This window comes from Cyprinus carpio, chromosome B7 (genome assembly GCF_018340385.1).
Source record: "Cyprinus carpio isolate SPL01 chromosome B7, ASM1834038v1, whole genome shotgun sequence".
NCBI lineage: Eukaryota > Metazoa > Chordata > Actinopteri > Cypriniformes > Cyprinidae > Cyprinus > Cyprinus carpio.
This window is the reverse complement of record NC_056603.1, coordinates 36,059,031-36,084,053: the sequence shown is the minus strand read 5'-3', so window position 1 is coordinate 36,084,053 and position 25,023 is coordinate 36,059,031. Positions and strand designations below refer to the sequence as shown.

Genomic DNA, 25,023 nt, shown 5'->3' with positions numbered 1-25,023 from the left:
ATATTATATTCTCATGGCCTATATTGTGATCCATGACAATGAGTAACAAATGATTAAAATAATTAAAAAATATATAAACATTTGAAAAAAGCAGAAAAAAGTCACTGCCAGAGCCCTCCAAAATGACCTCCAGCAGGCTAGTGGTATGCATATTTCTGACCAAAGTGTCACAAACAGACTCCATGCATAAGTGTGGCATGAAGGCCTGACGTCCTGTAGTGGGACCTGTGCTCACAGCCCAGCACCATGCAACTCATCAAGGACTCTGGGCATCCTTCTCCTGGATTGGTGTTATTGGAACTGTAACATAAATTTTCTTTCGCCTATAAACCGTAAGTGTCTTAAGGGCTGTTCCACAGGTGCATATACAATAATTGTTTATGGTTCATTAAACAAGCATGAAAACATTGTTTAAACACTTTCTTATAAAGACTATTTGGATTATTTGGTAAAGCTTATTCGGATTTGACAAAACTATAGCAGAAAAATGGACATATGTATATATATATATATATATATATATATATATATATATATATATATATATATATATATATAGTATATGGTAGTATTGTTAGAATTTTTTGATGTCAAATATTGTAAAAAATGCTACGGAAAAATCTGTAAATAGGTGAACAGTTAGTTACCTTACTATATACTGGACATTTCATGTAATTTTACAGTAAAATGCTGTCAATTGTACAGTTTTTAGAAGTACAAAAGAACAAAGAAAGTTGATTATCAGCATCATGGTACCATCAAAGCCGAATTGGAGTGGTTTGGTTTTGTCAACTCGAAACTAATCCTGCAACTCAGAATTTGTTTGGTGACCATCATGGTACAAGCCCAGATCAAATTCCAGATCAATTCTACATGATTATAAGAATTATGCTGACACATTCACATTCTTCAGAAAGACTGTTTATGAGACATTGTGGATTTAACCTTTTTACATCTTCACAGCAGAAATACGCAAAAGTTTTATAAATGAATCATCGCAGACAGAATGCATTGCTTGTTACTCTCGGAGTCCAGGCAGGTGATCCAGCATCATCTTCATCAGTAACATGCATTTTGACAGCAGTCCCCACTTCCTTCTCAGTGACAGAAAAACAAAACAAAAAAACATTGTCATCAGTGGCTGTACTGTATAAGTAACCAATTCAGTATCAACTGTTGAATCTTTAGGTTTGGAAATAACCTTTACCTTTGGAGGTTCCTTTACATCTTCTACATTCACTGTGACTGTGGCAGTGGAAGTGGGAAAAGAACTGATAAATGGATCATCGTTCTCAACAATCACAGACAGAACATACTGCTTGGTCTTCTCAAAGTCCAGGGGCTAAATGGAAAAGAAAGTGTCTTTTACTAAAGTATGTCATCACAACCAGTTGTCTGGGCAAACATAGGAGCAACACACAGTACCTTTACAGTGGTGATGATGCCCTCCAGCTGGCTGGGTCCAGTACTGACATTGAAAAACCCACCCTTGTCACCACTAATAATCCGATACTTGGTTGACCAGGCTGGTGATCCAACTTCATCTCCATCGGTAACTGTAAGCTTGGCCACTTCATAGCCTACTTTATTCTCTAGGACAGATACGACGATCTAAAAGAAGTGTGTGTATATAAAAATGAATGAGTTCAAACACCTACAAGTGGTTTGAGTAAAAAATTCTAAACACATTAATATACATTACCGAAGTTTGCTCAAACTGAGGAGGGTTATCATTGCTGTCAGTAATTGTAATAACAGCTGTGCCAGTGGTTGAATAACCGGCTCCTTCCATGTCAGTAGCCACAATTAACAAAGTATATCTGGGCCATTGCTGAAAAGAAACATAGCTGATGAGTTTGTTTACATGAAGTCATTTTATTACCACTTTGAGATTCATCAAATGTCACTTCTCACATCTCTGTCCATGCCTGTTTCTCGCAAACAAATGGTTCCAGTTGATATGTTGATATCAAACATATTCGGTTTTGGAAGTGGCGGCTCTTGGCTGACAATTTTGTAGCTGATTATACTGTTGTCTGTTTCTGGGTCATCTGCATCAGTGGCTGTGACTCTCATAAACTCATAATCTTTGATGAGAAAATAAAGACTAATTAGGTGGTAAAAGCTGCAGAGGCATTTGAAGGGAAAAAGCAGCTGAAAAATATTTTATGCATTTTATACACCATACACTTACCTTTTACAGCAGCTTCATGAACATGTCCATTGAAAGGATTTTGAGTAAACACAGGCTTATTATCATTTTGGTCCATCACAAAGATTATAACTTCCATTGGAGTTTCTTTTACATTATCCCCATCATGTGCTACAGCATGAACTATAAGCTAAAGAAATCAGAAGAAAAGAAATCTGGGCATGTTAAGGGGCAAAATATTAAAGTGTTTCTTTAAAGTGTTTTAGTCCATGTCTATTAACTTTAGACAAACAAAACTTTTCTCCAAACTGTGAATTATGTAGACTAGAAACCAAGCAAAGGGCGCTCCCCTTATGTCACAGTACAGTTGACCGGAAATGACTAAGCTGGCTTATCTAAAACCAGGAAGTAATCGTACATATGGTCAATTACGAATTCACTTTCGTGAACAGCCCAGTATAGGCTACAGAACCCTTTTCCAACTGCTTGTCTGTGCACGCGAGAGAGAAGCAATATTTATCCTATTATTTATAATATAACCTAAATTAATTTCCCGTTTTAACTAGGCGACAATGACTTTCTATTGTTCTAAAATAGGAACCAAAGCATGTTCATACATTAAAGTCTACTTTCAATATGAGTCCTATTCAGTTTTCTACGTATTTTGGATCTTATTGTGAATATAAACCATCAGTTTTGCAAAGCCAAACTGCATTTTCTTTCTGCATTTGGAAACAAATGTTGTGAATCAAGTGTTTGTTCTCTGCAGACATTCAGAGAAATACATCATATTTGCTGCACAGATTCTGAGTTCGGCCGATCTGCAAATATCAGTTTCACAAAAGAGCATTTAAATGGATATATAGCCTAAGATCTAATTAAATTACAAAACTCTTAGGTTGTATTGTGTTGAATGTGACAAATTTTATTAATTATTCATTTTAGTTTAGCCTAAACATGAGGATTCTAATTCGGTCCTTTGGTTTAAATTCCCATATGTTTTTCCTTATAAGAAGAAACATTTGACTAGTTTCTTCATTTTTTAGTTAAATCGTGGGAATGAATAAAACTAACATGAAGGAACGTTTATTTTTATTTTTTAAGTATCTACAATTTCTTAAAATCATGGACATTATATTTTTTGCTGTGTCATGAGCAGGGCTGTTTACACCGTGTGTGTCATAAAAAGATCATTTTAATAAACGTTGAATTATTAAATTTTTTAATAAACATTGAATTATTACATTTAAATTTCAAACCTTTTATTTGTGACAGTAATTTTGATTAAATAAATATGCACAGTGCACAAATAGGGGTTAATACTGTAGGGGAGACCAGGTATGGTTGTAACACTTTTTGTTTCAGCATCTGTAATTCGCTGAATTTTTGAGCTAGAGTGCTCAAACTTTTATACAAAGCACCCACATTTGTCCACTACAAAAGGCACCAATTCAAACCTCTGCAAGAATATCACAGCCCTTATAAGCTGATGTTAAATACATGGAGTGCCTTTGTTACAATCTACCCCACTGCCGGGGTATGATGTAACACATACTAGGGTAAGTTGTAACAGTTAGACAAAAGAAGCAAAAACAGAAACCACCTCATAAAGTTTGCTTCAAAAACAGGTTTACTGAAACAATCTAAAAGAACAATACAAAACAATGTCGTACTTTCTACGAATGACCACAGCTCACATCTGTTTGATGTAGGAGTGTGTGCGTGTGTAAAATAGACTACTAGAACAAACCTCCTTAACCCTTTAGGCGCCAGGATTTTTTGGAAAAAATGCTGTATTTTGACATCAAGATTGCAAAATCTTATGTCTTGAAAGGGCTTAAAGATAGAGATCTACTGAAAATATGAAAAATGTTGGGCATGATCAAAAGTTTTTGTTGGGTGTAAATATACTCATCTGATTTGCATATTATGACATCATCAGGGGGTGGCCATCTCAAATTTCATAATATTCAGGAAATAGTAGATATTGAACTGATGTTTGAACTTATTGCATGTTTTTTTTTTTTGTGTGTGTGTGTGTGTGTGTGTGTCCTTTTATCCTCATTCCAAATGATCAGAAAAGAGGAAGCCAACAATAAAACAGGAGAAAGCACTATTAATATATTACTATACTATATAGTAGTAAAACGCATGTGAAGAGTAGCCTACTTTTTGATCAGTTCATCAGTAATATTCAGGAAATAATAGATATTGAATGGATGTTTGAACTTATTTGCATGTTGTTTTTTTTTTTTTGTTTTTTTGCTTTTTGTCTTTTTATTCTCATTCCAAATGATCAGGGGAAAAAAAATGAAAAAGTAATAAATTATTACTATATTTACTATACAGTAAAATGCATGCTATTTTTTGATCAGTTGACCAGCTATCTGCCCAATCAGGTATCTAGGTGACACAGTTTATAGTTCTTGAGAGTATGGTACCTCTCATTGCATGGCACAGTGCAGAGCGCACCTACTCCACACTGACTGCACCTGTACTGTCTGCCGGTGTGACGGTTTAACTGGTGTTATCTGGTGACCAACTTCCTGGTTCAGGTCTCCGCTCCAGCTGTGATGGAACGACCGCAGCAGATTCGCCAATTCTTAAAGCACAAATGACGTGATATTAAGCTGTCTAATAAACGCAGACTTGCTCATTGCATGATTTTGATATTCTTGTAAAGATTACAAGTTATTGGTATGATCGCCCGTAGCGGCTGAAGTAAGTAGGATAAACAAAAAATAAACATAAAGTAAATCTGTGTTGGCACGGGTTTCGAACACGCGTTAAAAGACGCGCGCGCCGCGAGACAACAGTTTTTAAACCACCGAGCTACCGATCTACACTGATTCAGTTACAGATCTCTGGATTGAAGACAGGACTCTCGGCGTCACATTGTGCAGCTGTTGAATCAAGGAAATATGACTGTGTTAACTTGTGACCTGTGTTTACCTATTTTGAAAATAAACCATAGCAGAACGCTGACTACATTTTATGGTTTATGATGTTAAAGAACATTTCATCACGGCTCAGACAACTGTAAATCTGTGGCTACTGTGGTTTAATTATAAACGCTATCGTTAACTTATATTTACCATAGTAAAAACATGGTACATTTTCTTTAGAGGCTGCTGATGTGTCATCACATGAATGTAACAACGTTGTTTCCACTTATTTTCTCGTAGCATTACTTTTAAAACGTGACTTGATTTAAACGAAGTGTATAAGATTATGCTTATAAGATTCTGCTTGTGAAAAGGTACAACGTATTACATTTATATACAGATTTTTTTTATTACAGAATAAAGTTAACATTTCAAATACTTGTATAATCAATGTACTAAAATGACGGCCAGTTATTTAATGTTCATACAGTTCTAGTATATGTGTAATGGTTAATCGCTGTTGTTATTTAGTCAGGCATCAGTCACGCCTATTGTTAGGACCCAGAAGTCTAAAAAAAGGACCCGGACGCTGACGCAGTTTCAGGGCAGATCGCTATTATCATCACCGTTAGAATCGTCTCACGCTAGTAATAGTAATAGTAATTACTAATAGTAATTACTAATAGTAATTACTAATAGTAATAGTAATACTATTACTATTACTAGCGTGAGACGATTCTAACGGTGATGATAATACCAGTTCTCCCGCAATATTGAGTTATCGCATGTGTGCGTGCATCAAAGAGTAAGTTTGTTTCTTCATTATACTGTGTTTATATTTGATTGTGCATTAGTTTTTCAAGACGTGTTTACCGCGTCTGTCGAGCACATGTGTCTGTCAGCTAATCTCTAGCCAATCTTATCATACGATCGCTGTTAGACGCACTATCAGTGTTAATGTCATAGCAAATGCAGATATTATTAATTTGCATATTGATGTTTATCAGTGCGTATATTTACACTTTGTTGTTGTTGTTGTTTCTCTTTCTAGAACCACACTTAATTAAATATTGTTTGAGTTTGCAATGAGTGGTCTATGAGTGGTGTGTGCATCTAGCTCCTCCTAAACGGACATCATCTAAGTTAATCGTTCTGATCGGACAAGTTTCAGTGGTTTCCACCGTTTATTAATTAGTACCTAAGAGCAGAACAATCTTTTACAATCAAATAAAATACCAGCTAGTGCACGCAGATAGTTAACACGTATATAAAGTAATGTTTATACGCAGTATTTCAGCTAGCAGAATCTTATACGTTAACACTTCATTCAAATCAAGTCACGTTATAAAAGTAATGCTACGAGAAAATAAGAGGAAACGTTGTTACATTCATGTGATGACACATCAGCAGCCTCTAAAGAAAATGTACCATGTTTTTACTATGGTAAATATAAGTTAACGATAGCGTTTATAATTAAACCACAGTAGCCACAGATTTGCAGTTGTCTGAGCCGTGATTAAATGTTCTTTAACATCATAAACCATAAAATGTAGTCAGCGTTCTGCTATGGTTTATTTTCATAATAGGTAAACACAGGTCACAAGTTAACACGGTCATATTTCTTTGATTCAGCAGCTGCACAATGTGACGCCGAGAGTCCTGTCTTCAATCCAGAGATCTGTAGCTGAATCAGTGTAGGTCTGTAGCTCGGTGGTTTAAATACTGTCGTCTCGCGGCGCGCGCGTCTTTTAACGCGTGTTCGAAACCCGCGCCAACACAGATTTACTTTATGTTTATTTTTTGTTTATCCTACTTACTTCAGCCGCTATGGGCGATCATACCAATAACTTGTAATCTTTACAAGAATATCAAAATCATGTAATGAGCAAGTCTGCGTTTAATAGACAGCTTAATATCACGTCATTTGTGCTTTAAGAATCGGCGAATCTGCTGCGGTCGTTCCATCACATCTGGAGCGGAGACCTGAACCAGGAAGTTGGTCACCAGATAACACGGTAACCAGTTAAACCGTAACACCGGCGGCCCTTAGAGCGTGCGCGATCAGCAACAGCTCTCCTATGGACACTATGAGCACGTTCACCCCTGCCACCCCCATCCCCGTTGGGCAAAGGGTCGAAATTATAATTTGTTTGTGCTTCGTGAACACTCTCGCCTTGCACGGCGGCACCATTGTGCGGCAAATATGTACAGGGAGAAGCGCACTATTAGACGACCGATCGTCATTTCCAAAAGCTAAATATTCCCCTTCAGAGTCAGAATCGGCGAATAACATGTGCAACACATCCTCATGGTACAACTTTTTATTAGCCATTTTCCGATTTTCTCTCACAAATCTCACCATTTACTCACTCTGTATGAACTGAACTGGTTCCGCATCAATGACATGAGAGCTCAGCTCACTCGCTATTTCCTCGAACACTTTGAATAGGAACATGACGTAATGTTGGTCTAGAATCGAAGTATTACATGTCTGCCATCTAGTGGTAGGGAATATAAATGAGATATTACACCATATTAGGAACTAAAGTTTATTTTATTAAGTATGACGTCTTGTCGCAATTTTGCGACTTTGGCGCTTAGAGGGTTAATGGCATTTATGTTTACTGAACACTCAACTCCAGTGTACCAATGTAAAGAATATATAATTCTAACAAAAAACTGTGTAAATTTATGTGTGAGATTGTGTCTACATGAATTTTCTTAATCATATTCACAATGGTGTCAAACCAATGTTTTTAACTCTAGAGTGCAAGCTTGGTGGATCCAGAAACTGCATAGGGCACATTTTACCAACACTTCTTTTGGCTTTGAGCTGCCAAAAAAGCTCCATATAGACAACATGAAAGGGAATGCTAAAATGTGTTACAACCAGGGGGGAAGGAAGTCGACCGGAAGTTGAAGTCGGCCGCGTGCCGCCATCTTGTAGCAGAACTTCACTTGCGTTAGCATCCCATTGACTCCCATTCATTTTGGCGTCACTTTGACAGCGAATAACTTTACATCTGAGGCGTTTAAAGACTCCATTTGTCCATTATTTATTTCTAAAGATACACGACAATGTAGAAAGGGCTCCATTACCTTCTATGTTACATTATGGCCCCGTAGAAACAGTTTTTGTAAAAATAGGCTAACGATTGCGTCATAACCACTCGACTCTCTGTCGCACAGTAGAGAAATTACCGTACAGACAGGAGGAGGAGCTCACAGGCAATCGGGTAGACGTCAAGAGATATGGCGTACTGGCGTTACATTTTAAAATACTATACAAAATAATTAATCAGAATACTTACTCCTGCTCACTCAGGCCAAAGAACTCCCCGCTCAAGCTCGCCGTCTCTGCAAGATTAACGATGGCAGTTTGCACGCACAGCTACTAGAAGATTTACATCTGTCAGACAGGTTGCTGACGTCATCAAGTTTAGTTTGAGTCTGCGCGTCAGAAACGGAAGTTCTAAAAATCGCTAAAAATGGGCTTCACTTGTCTCAATTGAGTTACAATGGGGTCAGGAAGGCAACAACTCACACCGTCTATGGTTACAACTTACCCCACCCCTGTCATCCAATGTTTAGCTGTATTAGCATAATGGTTTGAAATTGGCAGTTTAAAAATACATCACATTTTGCCTGAGAATCTACAGTTTATTCTAATACAAGTTATATGATTTAATCTGCAACAGTTTAAGTATTAATTAAAATGTTTATTTCACCAAAATCAGTTTTTTCTTTATAATCTAAAATCTGCATATCTATTTACAGCCTTTGACAACCATTCATATAAGATTAGGGAGTAAGTGGGTAAATAATGAAATTATCATGGGACTCCTATCTTATCCCTGATAGGTGGAAATAGTGAATACAACCATACTCCTCTCCCCTACAGTAAAAAGTAGCACTCTTAAAGGGCTGTTGTCATTTTAGTCTATATTTCACTCTAATTGTAGTCAAAAAGCTGAAACTATAAGCAGTTAGAATAATTAGTTCACATTTAATGTTATAATGTTATATTATTATTTTTATTAAACTAGTAATTTATTTCATTATTTTTTATCTTCATTCACAAGTCAAAACTTCACATGCTGACACGGTGTTAACCATCCCTTAGTGCCACGTGGTGGTGATTTCACATCTGACTAATTTGAATTTGTCACTGCGGCATTACCGCGATGGTAAGTGTGGCAGTAATAGGCATTATGGTTGACTACCTACTGTACATTTAATATAAATGAATATTTAAAATGTACAGTCTCTGTAAAAAAAAAAAAAAAAAAAACCACCTGTCAAACCTTTTAAAAGTTAAAGAGATTAAAAATGTCCTTACTCTGTATGAAGCTTTTTTTTCTCTGTCGAGTGACTGAGTCACAAAGAGATTCCCTGATAACCTTTCAACAGTGAAAATCCCCTTTGGGTCCTGATCTGCCCCTTCACCTGTGATGCTGTATACCATTTGAGTTTCCTTGGCAAAGTCTGACTTAATCTAAATTCAGAAAGCAATAAGAGAACAATTCAATAACAGACCTCTTTCTCATCCATGTCATAATGAACAGTCTCTTCATGACTTTCACTCACCTGGACCAGCTTCATTGGGAATGGCCCTCTGCTATTCTCAACTGCGGAGAACGGAGGAATAACCCAACCTCTCTTTGCTCTCTTTAGACCTGCTGAAGACCTTGCAAATGCCAAAGGTGGATGATCAAGTGGAGATTCTATCTGTGAAGCAAAAACAAGCATAAGGAGCGAACCATAATTTTGAACCATTTTAGAGGGGACATATCCCTCTGGGTTGTTTATTTATTTTTATTTATTTATTTATTCATTTTATTTTATTTCAACAACTTTGTAACATCTACATCACTTTCAGCCCTTGATTACCCACATGCTTCTCTCTTAAATGCATAATGGGAGAAAGTGGCTGGTGCAGTGAATGCTGAGTGCAAGAGATAGCATTTTCTGTTTGTATGATATGATCTAATTTGGGAAGTGATCTCAAAAGCTGGGTGGTGGCTTCAAAAGGGTACATTGACTCGGTAGGAAGCACAAGGAAATCCAATGCTTCTGGGCCCCCATACTCAGTCTGCCTATTTCATACACTATAGTGACACCTCTGGGTCTACAAACAAAAATATGTTTGCTCTCGCCACAAAATATGCTAAGGCACACACCTCTCTGAGGCAGATGAGGCCTAATGATTAGTGAGTCAGATTTGTAACTCAAAGGTCGTGGGTTTGAGTCTCAGTAGGGATTGTTAGTTTTGCCAACTTCTTTCAATGGAAAGTAGCTAAATCCCGCCTCAAAAGTTGCTAAATGTCGCTAGATGATGTCATACGCTAATTAGCATATTCATGACGTAAGTGTGTCCTATTGTCTTGCCTCCCTGTGCTCACGTACTGCATTTTAATGCAGCCAAATTATCAATAAAACATTATTACAGTTTTTATTATTGTATTTTAATGTTTCTGTTGTCAGACAATGCAATTAATATTATAATGACTGAAACGCAGTCCATTAAGACTACATAACCAGCTCTCAAAGATATTAATTTGCGCTAAAATCCTATTCACGACATTTGTCTAATGAAATCAAATACACATACGATTAAGACAATGGTTGTGCTGTGATTTTGGCTATACTTGCATTTAAAATAGAGTTAGGAGCAACAGAATATCTTTTTTAACTGATAGTGCTGCTCCTCTCTGTGCTCGCTGAACAGAGCAGATGTAGAAAGAGAGGCGTGTGCTCTAGGAAAGCACCTTGCGCTCGTGTGGCAGAACCCGAGAGTCTCAGAGACTAACGTTTGTCCAAGAAAATAGTGAAAAGTCACTAAATCTAGCGATAAAGTCAAAAAAGTCGCTGAGGGGGTCTGAAAAGTCACTAAATCTAGCGACAAAGTCACTAAGTTGGCAACACTGGGAATTGTAGTTTCTTAATTTTTGTCATGAAATTAAAATCCACACACTCTCAGAAAAAAAGGTACACAATGGTACAAATAATGTTCCTCAAAGAACGGTTTTGTACCTTTTCAATAACTGTACCTTTAATGGTACAGTAAAAACCTCTAATGATACTGTTTGGTACCTTTCAAGGTACAACTGAAATGAAGGTACATAAAAGTTCTCATGTCAAAGGTACAAGTTAAGCAAAAATTAAAGTTCCATGCATGATTGGTTGCTGTTTTAAATATTAGGAATAGCAACAAGACTCTGATTGGTCGAAATCGCTGCGGCTGTTACAGAATTTTCAAACATAACAGAGAGCAGGAATCAGACTACTTTTGCCCTTTTATCAAAACAAAAGTTTTTTTGAGAATGGATTTTAAGTGTTAATCTTGAACACAATGAGATTTAAAGGTGAGTTTTGACAATTTACGTTTATATTAAGTTCACAAGTCGCAAATGTTCAATTCAAGTTTATTTGTATAGCGCTTTTTATGATACAAATCATTGCAGAGCAACTTTAGAGAAAATTAAGTTCCTACAATATTAAGTTGTAGCTTATCAGTGATGACTGTCAGTTTATGTGCATATGGCAGAAATGATCAGAAAAATTAATAAAAGACGTAAACAAACAGACGATTAACACTATTAACAGCAATTATGCAATCAAACTTATAGCAAAATGTGGTAGTTCTGTATGTTGTCTCTGTATGTTGTTTCAGCACCTCAACGTGAAATTAATGGCTTAAATTAGTTCATGGAGCTATGTGCTCAATGGTTTTAGCCATTTGTATCCACCTTTTTCCTCAACACGGAAGCCTGCCTATGGGTAAGACTTCCGTTTCATTAGCCGCCACATGTAAATAACGAGGAGAATAACAACGTGCAGTAAACGGTAAAACCGTTTGCAGTACAAACCAGTGTGTTCTTAATTAAGATAACACATCAATTGTCAATATCAAGCAGCAAAACTAACTGTTTTGTACAGCTAAAAATAGCCGGACTCAAATGAGACCGGAAGCTTTACCCATATAATTTACAAATGTGTCTGACTTATAACGTGACGTCTGCGTCTGTCTTTTTTTTTTTTGTGATTGGAGTTTTTAGTGCGTCAACTAATCATTAATTATGTGCATATTAAATATACATTTATTAATATATAATAATTTAAAAGTATAAAGATAACAAAGTATAAAGCTATAAATAACAAAAGCAATCCTTTAGCGAAGTTTGTGTTGCTTATTGGATAGGCCTACTTATGTTGTTTATTTTTATGAAATCCTTTTTGAAATTACATTTGGGGGTTATTGTGTTTTTATTTTACATTTTTAATGTAGCCTACAGCACTTGATGGCCAACCCATCGATTGCAATCAGCTGCTAGATCTGAGACTGTTGCTGTAATTATAAAATACATAGAAAACTGCATTATGCCTGATTAATGTTCAGTTTTTCAAGCACATCTCTTCTTATATTTTATAATAACTTTTATTCAGCAATAATGTTAAATTATTAAGATTTCTATATATTGAATAATAATCTGCCAGGATTCATCAATCAATTCTGTAAAAATATCAAAGAAAAATATTAAGCAGCACAATTGTTTCCGACTTTGAAAATACATTGAAGGATCATGCGTCAGAGAAGACTGGAGTAATGATGCTGAGAATAGGCTGAGATTTATTTATTTATTTATTTATTTATTTGTCGTGTCCTCGATTGTTATCGTTGAGAAAACCTAAGATAAGCATATTTTAAGCTTTATGATCAGTGTACCAAACAAGCAAATTAGAATTAAATAGGCTATAAAAGGGTATGTGATAGAGACAAAAATGATATCTCAATATTTTTCTGGGATTTTTAGCCATAACTATAATCAGACTATAGTTTTCTGAGTGTGTTGGAGAAGCTGACTCCTAAAGTTATTGATATTCTTCATATTCTGCGTAGTTAGTTGATGGAAATTAATATTTTCCAACAATCCAGTTATTTTTACCCTTTATGGGCATTTTATATTTTTTCTAGAAGAGTGCATTATATTTGCGACAAATTCTTAAATTCAATCAATAAAGTGAATTAGAATAATAAGACATTCAGGGCTGTTACCAAACCAATAAAAATCATTATAAACAAAATCTTTGCAATGTGCCAGAACTTTCTTCAGTTAAACAAGGAGAAAACTAAAGTTATTGCATTTGGAAACAAAGATGAAGTTTTCAAGGTGAATGCATACCTTGACTCAAGGGGACAAACAACTAAAAAATCAAGTCAGGAATCTTGGTGTGATTCTGGAGACAGACCTTAGTTTCAGTAGTCATGTCAAAGCAGTAACTAAATCAGCATACTATCATCTAAAAAACATTGCAAGAATTAGATGTTTTGTTTCCAGTCAAGACTTAGAGAAACTTGTTCATGCCTTTATCACCAGCAGGGTGGACTACTGTAATGGTCTCCTCACCGGCCTTCCCAAAAAGAACATTAGACAGCTGCAGCTCATCCAGAACGCTGCTGCCAGGATTCTGACTAGAACCAGAAAATCTGAGCATATCACACCAGTCCTCAGGTCCTTACACTGGCTTCCAGTCACATTTAGGATTGATTTTAAGTACTTTTACTCGTTTATAAATCACTTAATGACCTAGGACCAAAATATATTGCAGATATGTTCACTGAATATAAACCTAACAGACCACTCAGATCATTAGGATTGAGTCAGTTAGAAATACCAAGGGTTCACACAAAACAAGGGGAGTCCGCCTTTAGTTACTATGCCGCCCGCAGTTGGAATCAGCTTCCAGAAGAGATCAGATGTGCTAAAACATTAGTCACATTTAAATCTAGACTCAAAACTCATCTGTTCGGCTGTGCATTTGTTGAATGAGCACTGTGCGATATCCGAATTGATTGCACTGTATTTTACATATTCACTGTATTTTATGTAAAATCATTTTCTATTTTTAACTGTTTTAAATTTATTTTAAATAAGTCAATTTTTAAATCATTTCCAATGTTTTAAAACTGCTTGTTTTATGTTTTTAAAATTGCTTGTTTTATTTTTGTTATTATTTTTCTTCATGATTATTTTACCTTCTTTTATGTAAAGCACTTTGAATTACCATTGTGTACGAAATGTGCTATATAAATAAACTTGCCTTGCCTTGCAATGCAGAGGAAACGACTGCATCTGAAGAGGCATTTGGATGTATTTACACACTGTTTAATGCAGGACATGAATCATTTAACCTGCACTTACAAATGCAGAAATAATGTTTTGCTATTTTAATCCTAAAACGTTGAATAGCCTACTGATATTTGAAATTTTAAAGGAAAAAAATGGAAATGTACTTTAAATGTGAAATTAAAACCGCCAGTAGGTGGCATCAAGTCACTATTAAAAAGTGAGTCATTGATCATTTAAACAGTTGATTAATGAAACACTGTCATGTTGCTCAGAGACGCAAAACAGCACATTGGCTCTGTTTGGAATGAGCTATTTTTATTGGCGAAACAGAGCAAAAAATAGGCAACAGAAGTCTGTTAATATTAACTTCTTGTTTATTTAACTGATGTAAAAAATAATAATAATAATATCACATTTGTGTTTTTGAGAGAAAAAAAATGTCACTCTTTGTGTTAAATAAGTATAGGCTTTAGGCCAGTGGCGTAGCGTCTGGGCACGCAGGGCATGAAGGTGCATAAGGGCCCGAGCAGTTTGGGGGCCCGCCGAGCCCAGGGGAACTTTTAGTTGAAACAAGGGAACGAATAGAGCCCTGCACAGCTTATAAGAATTCTAGTCCACAGTCTGACTGGATCCCCTGTCTTTTTCTCTCTCTCTTTCCCATACACAGCTGATGTTGCAGCCATTACAATATTTCAGTTTTGTTTTTTAATGGCAAAGTGGTCATATCTATTTTTGTTTCTTTATTAAGTTAATTTGGAAATATGTTTGGAACATTCTGTGTGTTAAATTCAGGTTTTTTTTTTTTTTTTCTTCTAAGGAACAACCAAGAGGCCAGCGGCAGGAAGCACGATGAGCATATGTTTGATCAATTTAGCCTTCTTCACAAATCAACATGACCTGCCTAAAATAAAATCCTGACTAAAATAAAATCTATGGATAAGAAAAAAAAAAGAAAAACACTTCATGCATTTCACCATACTAATTCAGTTTTTTTTTTTTTTTTTTACCCCAGATAAATGTGTGCTATTGATAAAACAAAAAACAAAAAAACAAAACAAAACAAAAAACGGAAGGACCCAGACGAGACGCAGACATGACGTTCAGGCAGCCAAACTGTTAAAGTTGCAAACGCAGACGTCACATAGACTTCACGTTCAGACAGTCGAACTGTAATGTGGCAGACGCAGACGTCACGTTCGACAGACGCAGACGTGTCGTTCAGTGAGACGAGTGCATGTTACAAAGTCATATTAATGACCTCGTCGGAACTCCATATATAATGGATTCTATAGTATTTGTCACGCCCTGACGCTCGCATCCGGTGTGTTCAGCCACCCATTCACAACAGGGAGCGTAAATAGCTTAAATAGCCAGCTGTATTTAGCCTTCTTTAAATGGATTTTAAACCAACAGTGCTTATGTATTGTTTGCGTAAGTTTGAAGTACATAAAATAATACTCAAATTATTGTAAATGAATGCTTACCCTGAAGCGCCATGGTGGTGTATTGCACCTGTTGAACAACGTGACTGAACAACACCAACCCCTGCACAGATGAATAACTGTCTGTGCTGTTTTTATATTAGTGGTTTATATTTGAGTAATGTATATCCGTATCCTAAAGCTCAGAGAGAGCTCCACTTAAAACACGTCGGTTTCTTTTACTTTTCTTTTCTTTTTCTCCGTCTATGTTTTATTATTATTATTTTAAATTTATTTATTTATTTCTAATAATGTGCCTTGCATCAACTAATATGTCTGGTCTAATTTTCACAAAAATATCACAATACAGACAAATTGAAATGCATGTTCTGTGTGATCTGCCTATCTTTCGGTCTCTGTTTTTAAAAGAATTTCTGCCCTGTCTCTAAGTCATATACATGTCATTCATTTTATTATAGAACTCAGCAAATGTGTCTTTAACTTTCAGATCACGAAGATGATGGAGAAACTGTCAGTGCTGGTCTCAGGGATAGCACAGCTTTTTTTAAGAAATCATGTAAGTTGTAAGTTACAATGATCATACTTATAAAAAAAGTCTGCATCCTAAGCTGTGAGGCAAGTACAAAATGAGTAAAATTTAAAAGTAAATAAATGTAAATCTTCCTACTAAAATGAAAATGAATAGATACTAACATAGTCTTCCGTGGTCTGCAACCCAAACACATCTGAGATTTAACTTGTGTATCATGATCTAAAGAAACAAGTCATTCACATTAAATATGACCGAATCTTGCAGTGTAACATTGTCATTACATATGTGTATTTTGCATTTATATGCAGGTGAAGACTGTCATGCCCATGTGAAGACTTTGCAGGACCAGAAGGCAACCAGTAAATCTCTTTTGCTGATGTCTATACAATGGCAGCTAATTGTTAAACGGTTAGTTCATCCCAAAATCAAAATCGTCATCATCACCCTTATTCCATTCCAAACCCTAAAGATTTTAATTCATCTTCAAAACACAAATGAAGATGTTTTAATGAAAAATTTTAGATTTCTGTTCCTCCATTGACAGTCCACACAACTACTACTTTGATGCTTCAAAAATTTCATAAAAAGATTGTAAAACGAATCCATATGAATTGAACAGGTTAGTCCCCAGATTTTCTGAATAGACTTGATCATTTTATATGATGAACAGATTGAATGTATGCTTTTATTCACATATTACATACATTTATCAGTACACACATCAGATATGGTAAACAAAATACTATCAAAAAATTAGATTCATTTTTGTGTTAAACATCAAGTTTGAGCTTCCACAAGAACCAGTGAAGTTTGTTCTCATGTGTCAAGCAAGTATGGTTGAGCGTCTGTTTGTTAAGTGTTTATATGTGAATAAAATACTAAGTTCAGTTTGTTCATCATATAAAGCAATTGAGTCTCTTCAGAAAATCTGCTCTAAACATATGTAATAATATTAAAAACTCTTAAAAAATCTTAAAGCATCAGTGGCAGTTAATTTGACACTTTCGTGGAGGGACAGAAATCTGTCAGATTTCATTCAAAAGCTCTTTGGGCAGGTGTTACATGCAAAGATTCTGTAGTAAGATAAAAATATTCAGGGTACAGTTGTAACTATTCAGTGGTAATATAAATGCAATCAATTTACTTCTGTCTTTTCTAATACTGATTAATTATTTAGTTCAGGAAGAACCAGCGCACACCATATCCCACTGTGCAGTTTTCGGGAATGTATGACTGGACACAAGTCTTCAGTGAGAAGAGAATCTTCAGAATTGTAAAAATGGAGGGATCTGAAATTTGCCGAGCAGTTGAGGTGGAGGATGGTGGGGGGTATAATGTAACATTTTAGTTTAACTGTATTTTATGTACTGTGACATTTAATTTAATTGTATTGTGAAATGTTTTGCAGCTTTTTTTAAAAAGTGATGCTCTGTTATTATTATTTTTTTTTTGTTAAGTCTTTATTGTAATCTGGAAAGATGCATTTACACAAAGAAATATTTTACTGTTCAACCACTTGTGTGTATTTGATATGTATCTGCAGTTCCCTATCTGTTGGTCACTACGAGTTATGTCGAACGACATTTGGGGTCTCACTTGGGAGGCCAATCATCTCTGAGTTTAAGAGAAAACGCCAATGAAATTGGCTAGTGGATTTTACATACCTGAGCCACTCCCCGTGCCTACGGGTATAAATAGGCGACAGGTGCATCCACTCATTCAGATTTTTGCTTTGGAGCCGAGTAGTTGATGAGATATCACTACAAAGCCAGTTCATCTTTGTGTTCGGAGAGACTGTTCCTGGTTGGCGTGACGGCGCACTACAGCGGTGTCCCTGCAGCAGTGATTCCCCTGGGCCCTTCGGCTAAAAGAGCAGTTTCTAAAAGAGCAAATCACGGACGATTCGCGTCTTTTTCAAGATGCCGTTTCGTCCGTGTCCTGGATGCGGTCGTTCCCTGTCCTCAGTTGACGGTCACGAGCGCTGTCTGCAGTGCCTGGGCATCCAACACGCTGAGGCAGCGCTCGTGGATGACTCATGCGTCTATTGTGGACGTATGAGCATGGCATCGCTGCGATCGCGTCTCTCACTCCTCAAGGGGAGTGCAGCAGACCCCTCTGTCGCCACCCGTCCCGGTTTCTCTGGCTCGAGCAGGGGACCGCCGGCTGGCGCTCTGGGAGATTGTCTCCCTCTTCTATCCTCACCACCCTCGATGGGGGGGCAGCCAGGGGGTACGTGAACATTCCCCAGGTGGAGAGAGCGGTTGCGGTGCACCTGTGCCCGCAAAATGCCACCACTTGGAGGAATAGTCTGCGTCTCCCGTCCAAAGCCTGCAAGGCGTCGGCAGCTATCGCTGCCAAAGCTAGCAGTGCTGCAGGCCAAGCTGCCTTTGCCCTGCATGCCATGGCTATCCTGCAGGTACATCAAGCCAAGGCGCTAAAAGCAATGCACGAGCGTGGTACCAACCCGAGGTTGATGCAGGAGCTGCGCACAGCGACTGACTTCGCCTTACGGGAAGGCGATGTCCACATTAGTGGTCCAGGAGCGCCATCTCTGACTAAACCTGGGAGAGATGAGAGACGTTGACAAAGCTCGCTTTCTCGATGCTCCCATCTCCCAGGCGGGCCTGTTCGGCGACACTGTTGAGGACTTTGCCCAGCAGTTCTCGGCAGTGCAAAAGCAGACTGAGGCCATTCAACACATCTTGCCCCGACGTGATCCTCCGGTTGCCACCATTCCGTCGCGGGCAGTACCTCAGCCTGCTCGTCGCCGTGGGCGCCCCCCTGCGTCCTCCACACCAGCTCCGCTCCGTGCTGAGAGTTCTATCGGGCCCTGCACAAGCTCCCGTTCAAGATGTTGACGCAGAAACGTATTATCAAATGGTCGCGCTCACTTCCATCAAGAGGGTCGGGGACCTCCAAGCATTTTCGGTAAGTGAAGAGTGCCTTGTGTTCGGGCCGGCCTACTCTCACATTGTCCTGAGACCCCGGCCTGGATACGTGCCCAAGGTTCCCACCACTCCCTTCCGAGACCAGGTGGTGAACCTGCAAGCACTGCCCCTGGAGGAGGCAGATCCAGCCTTGGCGTTGCTGTGTCCCGTAAGAGCGTTTCGCATATACGTGGACCGCACCCAGAGCTTCAGAAGCTCTGAGCAGCTCCTGGTCTGCTTTGGAGGTCAGCAGAAGGGGAAGGCTGTCTCCAAGCAGAGGTTGGCCCACTGGATAGTGGATGCCATCGCCTTGGCGTACCATTCCCAAGGCGAGCCGTGCCCCCTGGGGGTGAGGGCCCACTCCACACGGAGTGTGGCCTCCTCCTACGCGCTGGCGCACGGTGCCTCTCTGGCAGATATCTGTCGAGCTGCGGGCTGGGTGACACCTAACACCTTTGCAAGGTTTTACAACCTTCGTGTAGAGCCAGTTTCTTCCCGTGTGTTGGGTAACAGGTTATTGGCGAGAAGGACTGGCTCGGTGTCACGCTTGCTGCGCCATTCCCCCTAACACGGGGATGCGAGTGCCTTTCTTCTCCCAGTAGAGTTCCCCGGTTGGCGTGCCCTGGTCGAGCATCCTCCAGCACCCTCGGCAGTCAGACTTGGCGGAGCAGTCTGGCGCCAGGCCCAGTACTGGTGTTAGCATGCCCGGAGTTCCGGTCAGCCCCTGTACTGGATTAGATGTCCATATGGCTTGATTCCCTACGGGTAATCCCATATGTGAATTCTTCCACGGTAAGGTTTCCCTCTTAGTAAACCCGTGTCTTCCCTTGACAGACCCGCTCTGTCAGTCTCTTCTGGCAGCTGTTCCATCCCTACTCCAAGGTAGGACCTGCCTCAGAGACCCATTCCATATGTAGTACTGCCCCCTGGGTCAGTCCATATCAGTATCTCCACATGTCACCTCCCTATGGGTAGGATGTGGTCTCCGTAGCGACCTTTTTCCTAAGGCTCGCTTCCCCATCGTTCTGCCAAGCTGAAAGAACAAATAGGAAAGATTTGAAGCTATCTTTCACTGAAGGTTGAAATCCCTTCCAAAAACTTTTTGTGGGCGGAACAGCAGCATGGCCTCCTCCAGCAGCGATGTACTCACCCTTTTGGTCCCCTTCGGTACCAAGGTCAGTGAATTTGCGCTGGGGCTTTGGGAAGGTCACGACCTTAAGCGTAGCTTTTGTGACACGCTGTGGCTTGTCGACAATTGCAGCGCCACAGGGTTGTGACTGTGTTCGGGTTGTGGCATTTTCCAAAGGACACCATATGTAGTTCGACCTAACTCGTAGTGACTGACAGATAGGGAACGTCTCGGTTACGTACGTAACCCTCGTTCCCTGATGGAGGGAACGGAGACGTTATGTCCCCATGCCACAACCTTGAACCATTCGCTGTTGCCGGGACACGTTCTCGGCTCCTCAGCGTAAAACCTGAATGAGTGGATGCACCTGTCGCCTATATATACCCGTAGGCACGGGGAGTGGCTCAGGTACGTAAAATCCACTAGCCAATTTGATTGGCGTTTTCTCTTAAACTCAGAGATGATTAGCCTCCCAAGTGAGACCCCATATGTCGTTCGACATAACGTCTCCATTCCCTCCATCAGGGAACGAGGGTTACGTACATAACCGAGACGTTACTGATATCAAAATATATTTTGGCTTCAGTTGTTGAATGTGCATGTTATTCAATAGAAAAATGGCCTTTAATAGTTCTTGAAGGAACATATTTGCCACAGTTAAGGTACAAATGGGCTTGTCACTGGGGTGGTACCTTTTGATGACGGTACAATGTTGTACCAACAAGTTTTAAAAACGAAAAGGTATATTTTGGTTCCCCATGGTACAAATCAAGTTACAAATTGGAATGGTACAAATTTGTTACTTAATATTAAGGTACAATTCTGTACCCTTAAAAGGTACTGCCCCAGTGACAAGGTAAATTGTACCTTTTTTCTGAGAGTGCAGAGAGAGAAAAAAACTCCTCTACACTGGAGAAAAAACTTATTTTTCCTATGTGTACCCAAAATAAGGTGTTTTGCGGATTAGTGAGTGCACACATGCATTGCAATGTCTGTTTAATTCAGGGTGCCCTCGCACAGTAAATCCATAAGTGAAATGCACAGAAGTCAAAAATCATATGATGTTCTGGGAAATCCCTAATATGGGCAAAGACATTCAGTTATGCTTTAGCTGAATAAAATGCAGATAGAGATGTTATAACTGAAAAAAACATGAAGACAATAAACAAACGAATGGAACTAAATGATTTATCTTTGTTCTTAAAGCCATGTTGGGTATTTTTATATTAATGTTTACAATGCAATGTTAATAGCCTTTATCACTGTATATGATATTATAAAATGATTTTGCCTCATTCTGTGATATGAAACCACTTCCAACACAAAAGGAAGTTGTTTCAAACACTCAGCCGATGTTATGAAATGAATTTGGAGCAAAAACACATCATTGATTGTTTTCAAATGTACTGTATAGCCCTGGTGTGTCATCCGTAGAATTCTGGGTTAAAATAAGAATTGAACAAGTGAACATTTTTTTTTCCAGTAAATATACAAACCCCATTCCAAAAAAGTTGGGACACTGTACAAATTGTGAATAAAAACAGAATACAATGATGTGGAATTTCAAATTTCAATATTATATTCAGAATACAACATAGATGACATATCTGAGATAATTGCGTGTTCATGGGTTGGTTTAAAAGGGGTTATGTATTAATACTCGAAACCACGATCAGCAATGCAGCAATTGGCTGGCGGCAAGAAAGCAACATAATGACAAAAACTTGACAAATTTCTTGACTTTTATAAGGAAACAGCCAAGAGAACAAAACTACATAAATGTTATAATAGTTATAATATAAGTTTTTATTTTAAATTTTTTACATGATTCCCAATCATTTATATTCACGACTTCTAATATTTGTACAGGCTTTACATTTTGTTTTTCAATGTAGTAATTAGCAATTCATATTTTAAATTTAATTTTATATTTGAACAGATTTGTTATGAGCGGTAACGTGTATTTGATAGTAAATATAAAATAAATCATGAGCTGATTTTAGTAGGTAGTGTAATGGTTACTGTGCTCTAAGGAGGCACAAGACGCAGGAGTAATCCAATAACAGTCTTTTAATGATACATCCACACAAGAAACAGATGGAATCCAGGAGCAAGGGGTAGCACAACACGTAGACCAAAATAATAGCAGACAAAGGACCAGGGGAGAACACATGACTTAAATGCTGGAGACAAACCAAATAATAACACAGACACAGGTGGAAATGAATGAACTAATCAGGGACCACAGGAAAACTAGGTCACGGGGAGCAAAGCAAAACAACAGAAACATGACAGGTTAACAGTGAATTAATTAATGAGTGCCTATACTAATGTGTGTCCCACCAGAAACAAACCCTACATACCATAGTCCCGTTTATTAGAAAATATTAAATTATTGCTCGTTGAAAGTATTAGTGCCATTAATTAAACAGATTTGTTAGATCATACGTGGAAAAAAGACTAATAACCATCACTAATATTTTGTATTATTGATTTATGTTTAGTCATAACTTCAGTATTTAGGGTTTGTTTCTGGTGGGACACTTATTAGTGTCGCATTCTAGGTGCTTGCGATTTACTGGCATTTTAATCTAATAAATGTTGGCTGCTATAGTAAACCAAATTAATAATTAAATTCATGTTTGCATCGCTGTTTTATTGGAAGTTATGTACAGTAATTAATGGCATTACTTTGTCGTTTAATTGTGTATGCTTCGGTTAGCATTAGCTTCTTGTAACTTATGTGTGTCTTTACACATTTTATATGATGTAAATAAATAATAAAAGAACTATAAATAACCTTTATCTTTGTTTATTGTACTGGTGGTGTAAAAGAATAAAGATGACTCTTACAGCATATTTAATGGTTTTTATTTGATGATTTGTTAATGCATCATTGTGTCATCATGAGTTTACTTTTAGGGGCCCATCATAACTAAATCATTATTAACTACCCATACACTAACAAACTCATGGTTCATTAATGTATTATTTTCTCATGACTTTACTTGAGAGGGCCCAAAATAATTAACTCCTTATTAACTACCCATACACTAATATTAACTCATGGCTTGTTAATGCATTATTTTGACATGACTTTACTTGAGGGGGCCCAATCATAGTGAATTCACTGTTAACAACCTACTAAACTCAGCTCATGATTTATTTTACTATCAAATACACATGTACTAACACAGCGAGTGTTTAGCCCGGTTAAGAGATGTGGTGTGGATTTTCAAGAAGTCAGAGGGCGGAATGTTCTTCATGGATTTCTACAATATACCACTATACCTATCCTGTGGTTTCCTCTAGCAGACAACATTAGTATAATGTGTTGTGGTCCGGCAAAAATATATTTTCTGATCTCCTCTTAAACCACTTGACTGATTGACACAAAATTTTGCATGTATCATCTATAGACAGTAATGACAAAAAGTTATTTAAAGAATTTTAATTAGTCAAACCATTTAGAAGATATAAGCCAATTCATTTTGTAGCCATGGCTCCATACACTTATAAAACTATATCTTCTAAACCAGGGATAGGCAACTCCGGTCCTGGAGGGCCACTATCCTGCAGAGTTTAGCTTCAGCCCTCATAAAAACTCACCTGCCTGTATCTATCTAGTAATCCCGAAAACACTGATTGCCTTGTTCAGGTGTGTTTAATTAGGGTTGGAGCTAAACTCTGCAGGACAGTGGCCCTCCAGGACCGAAGTTGCCTATCCCTGTTCTAAACCATTTGATGAATCCAAATTCTTTTGATATTTTCTTGTCATCAGGGTTTCTAAATGCATACAAAATTTGGAATTAATTGGATAAATGGTCTAGTTTGGTTTGACAAAAAAGAAAAGAAAAATCCTAGATGTATGTTTGACTTGACTCAGAGAATCATAGAAAAAAATATTTTTGATTGTAACCTGTATAGTTAAGAAATGAGAAGAAGATCAGTACAAATATAATAGGGTTCCTGCACCTTCAGTGCTTGGACCCCTAAAAACACTTTAAATTAAATATATTTGTTTGATATTGACATCTCTTTGGGGGTTTGGGGATAGATTACATTACAAATGTTATATTTTTTGACAAGTTTTAAAGTTTTATTTCTTTTTGTTTATAACTTTTGTTCCTGAAATCCATGTTTTTTTTTGTTTTTGTTTTTTCTGGGATCAGTATAATCCTTTTTTGTTTTTTTGGATCAAAGGTATCCTATCCTACTAAAAAGTTTTAAACACCACAAAATGACCCTTTGATCCAGATCAAAACCAAGATTAGATATTGTGATCTAATCCAATTTCAGAATCCTTTTTTTCTTTTGAACAGCCCTTTTCCGGAATCTAATCAGATTACTGTTGAACACCTGAAGTGAAGTGACATACAGACAAGTATGGTGACCCATACTCGGAATTCGTGCTCTGCATTTAACCCATCCAAAGTGCACACACACAGCAGTGAACACACACCCGGAGCAGTGGGCAGCCATTTATGCTGCGGCGCCCGGGGAGCAGTTGGGGGTTCGGTGGCTTGCTCAAGGGCACCTCAGTCATGGTATTAAGGGTGGAGAGAGCGCTGTACATTCACTCCCCCCACCTACAATTCCCGCCGGTCCGAGACTCGAACTTGCAGCGATTCCGTCTCTCTAACCATTAGCATTAGGCTACAACTTTCCCTGGCCTGCCCTGGCCTGGCCTGTAATGTTTATGCTCAAAACTCACTTAGAGTGTTTGTAATAACTTTCTGTTGCAACCTAATGTGAATTTTTACATTTAATAATGCGTAACTTTCTTGTCTGAATTTCTTATATATTTGTTTAAAAAAACACTGTG

The 25,023-nt window shown here is 37.9% G+C and overlaps 1 protein-coding gene across 2 annotated transcripts in view; it reads right to left on the bottom strand.

Moving 5' to 3' along the window:
* Nucleotides 1-905: 905 nt before the first annotated feature.
* Nucleotides 906-25,023, bottom strand: part of LOC109107158 (cadherin-4-like) — a 129,577-nt gene continuing 105,459 nt past the window's right edge. Inside the window, exons 4-11 of one of the 2 annotated variants that reach the window (XM_042728464.1) lie at nt 9,625-9,765; nt 9,377-9,532; nt 2,195-2,342; nt 1,915-2,087; nt 1,703-1,831; nt 1,426-1,611; nt 1,208-1,342; nt 906-1,094 (exon numbers count right to left, since the gene is read on the bottom strand). In XM_042728464.1, the coding sequence (XP_042584398.1) occupies nt 993-1,094; nt 1,208-1,342; nt 1,426-1,611; nt 1,703-1,831; nt 1,915-2,087; nt 2,195-2,342; nt 9,377-9,532; nt 9,625-9,765 (1,170 nt within the window). In that variant the 3' untranslated portion in view covers nt 906-992. The remainder of the gene's footprint in view (nt 1,095-1,207; nt 1,343-1,425; nt 1,612-1,702; nt 1,832-1,914; nt 2,088-2,194; nt 2,343-9,376; nt 9,533-9,624; nt 9,766-25,023) is intronic. The other variant, XM_042728462.1, reaches the window with a different exon arrangement.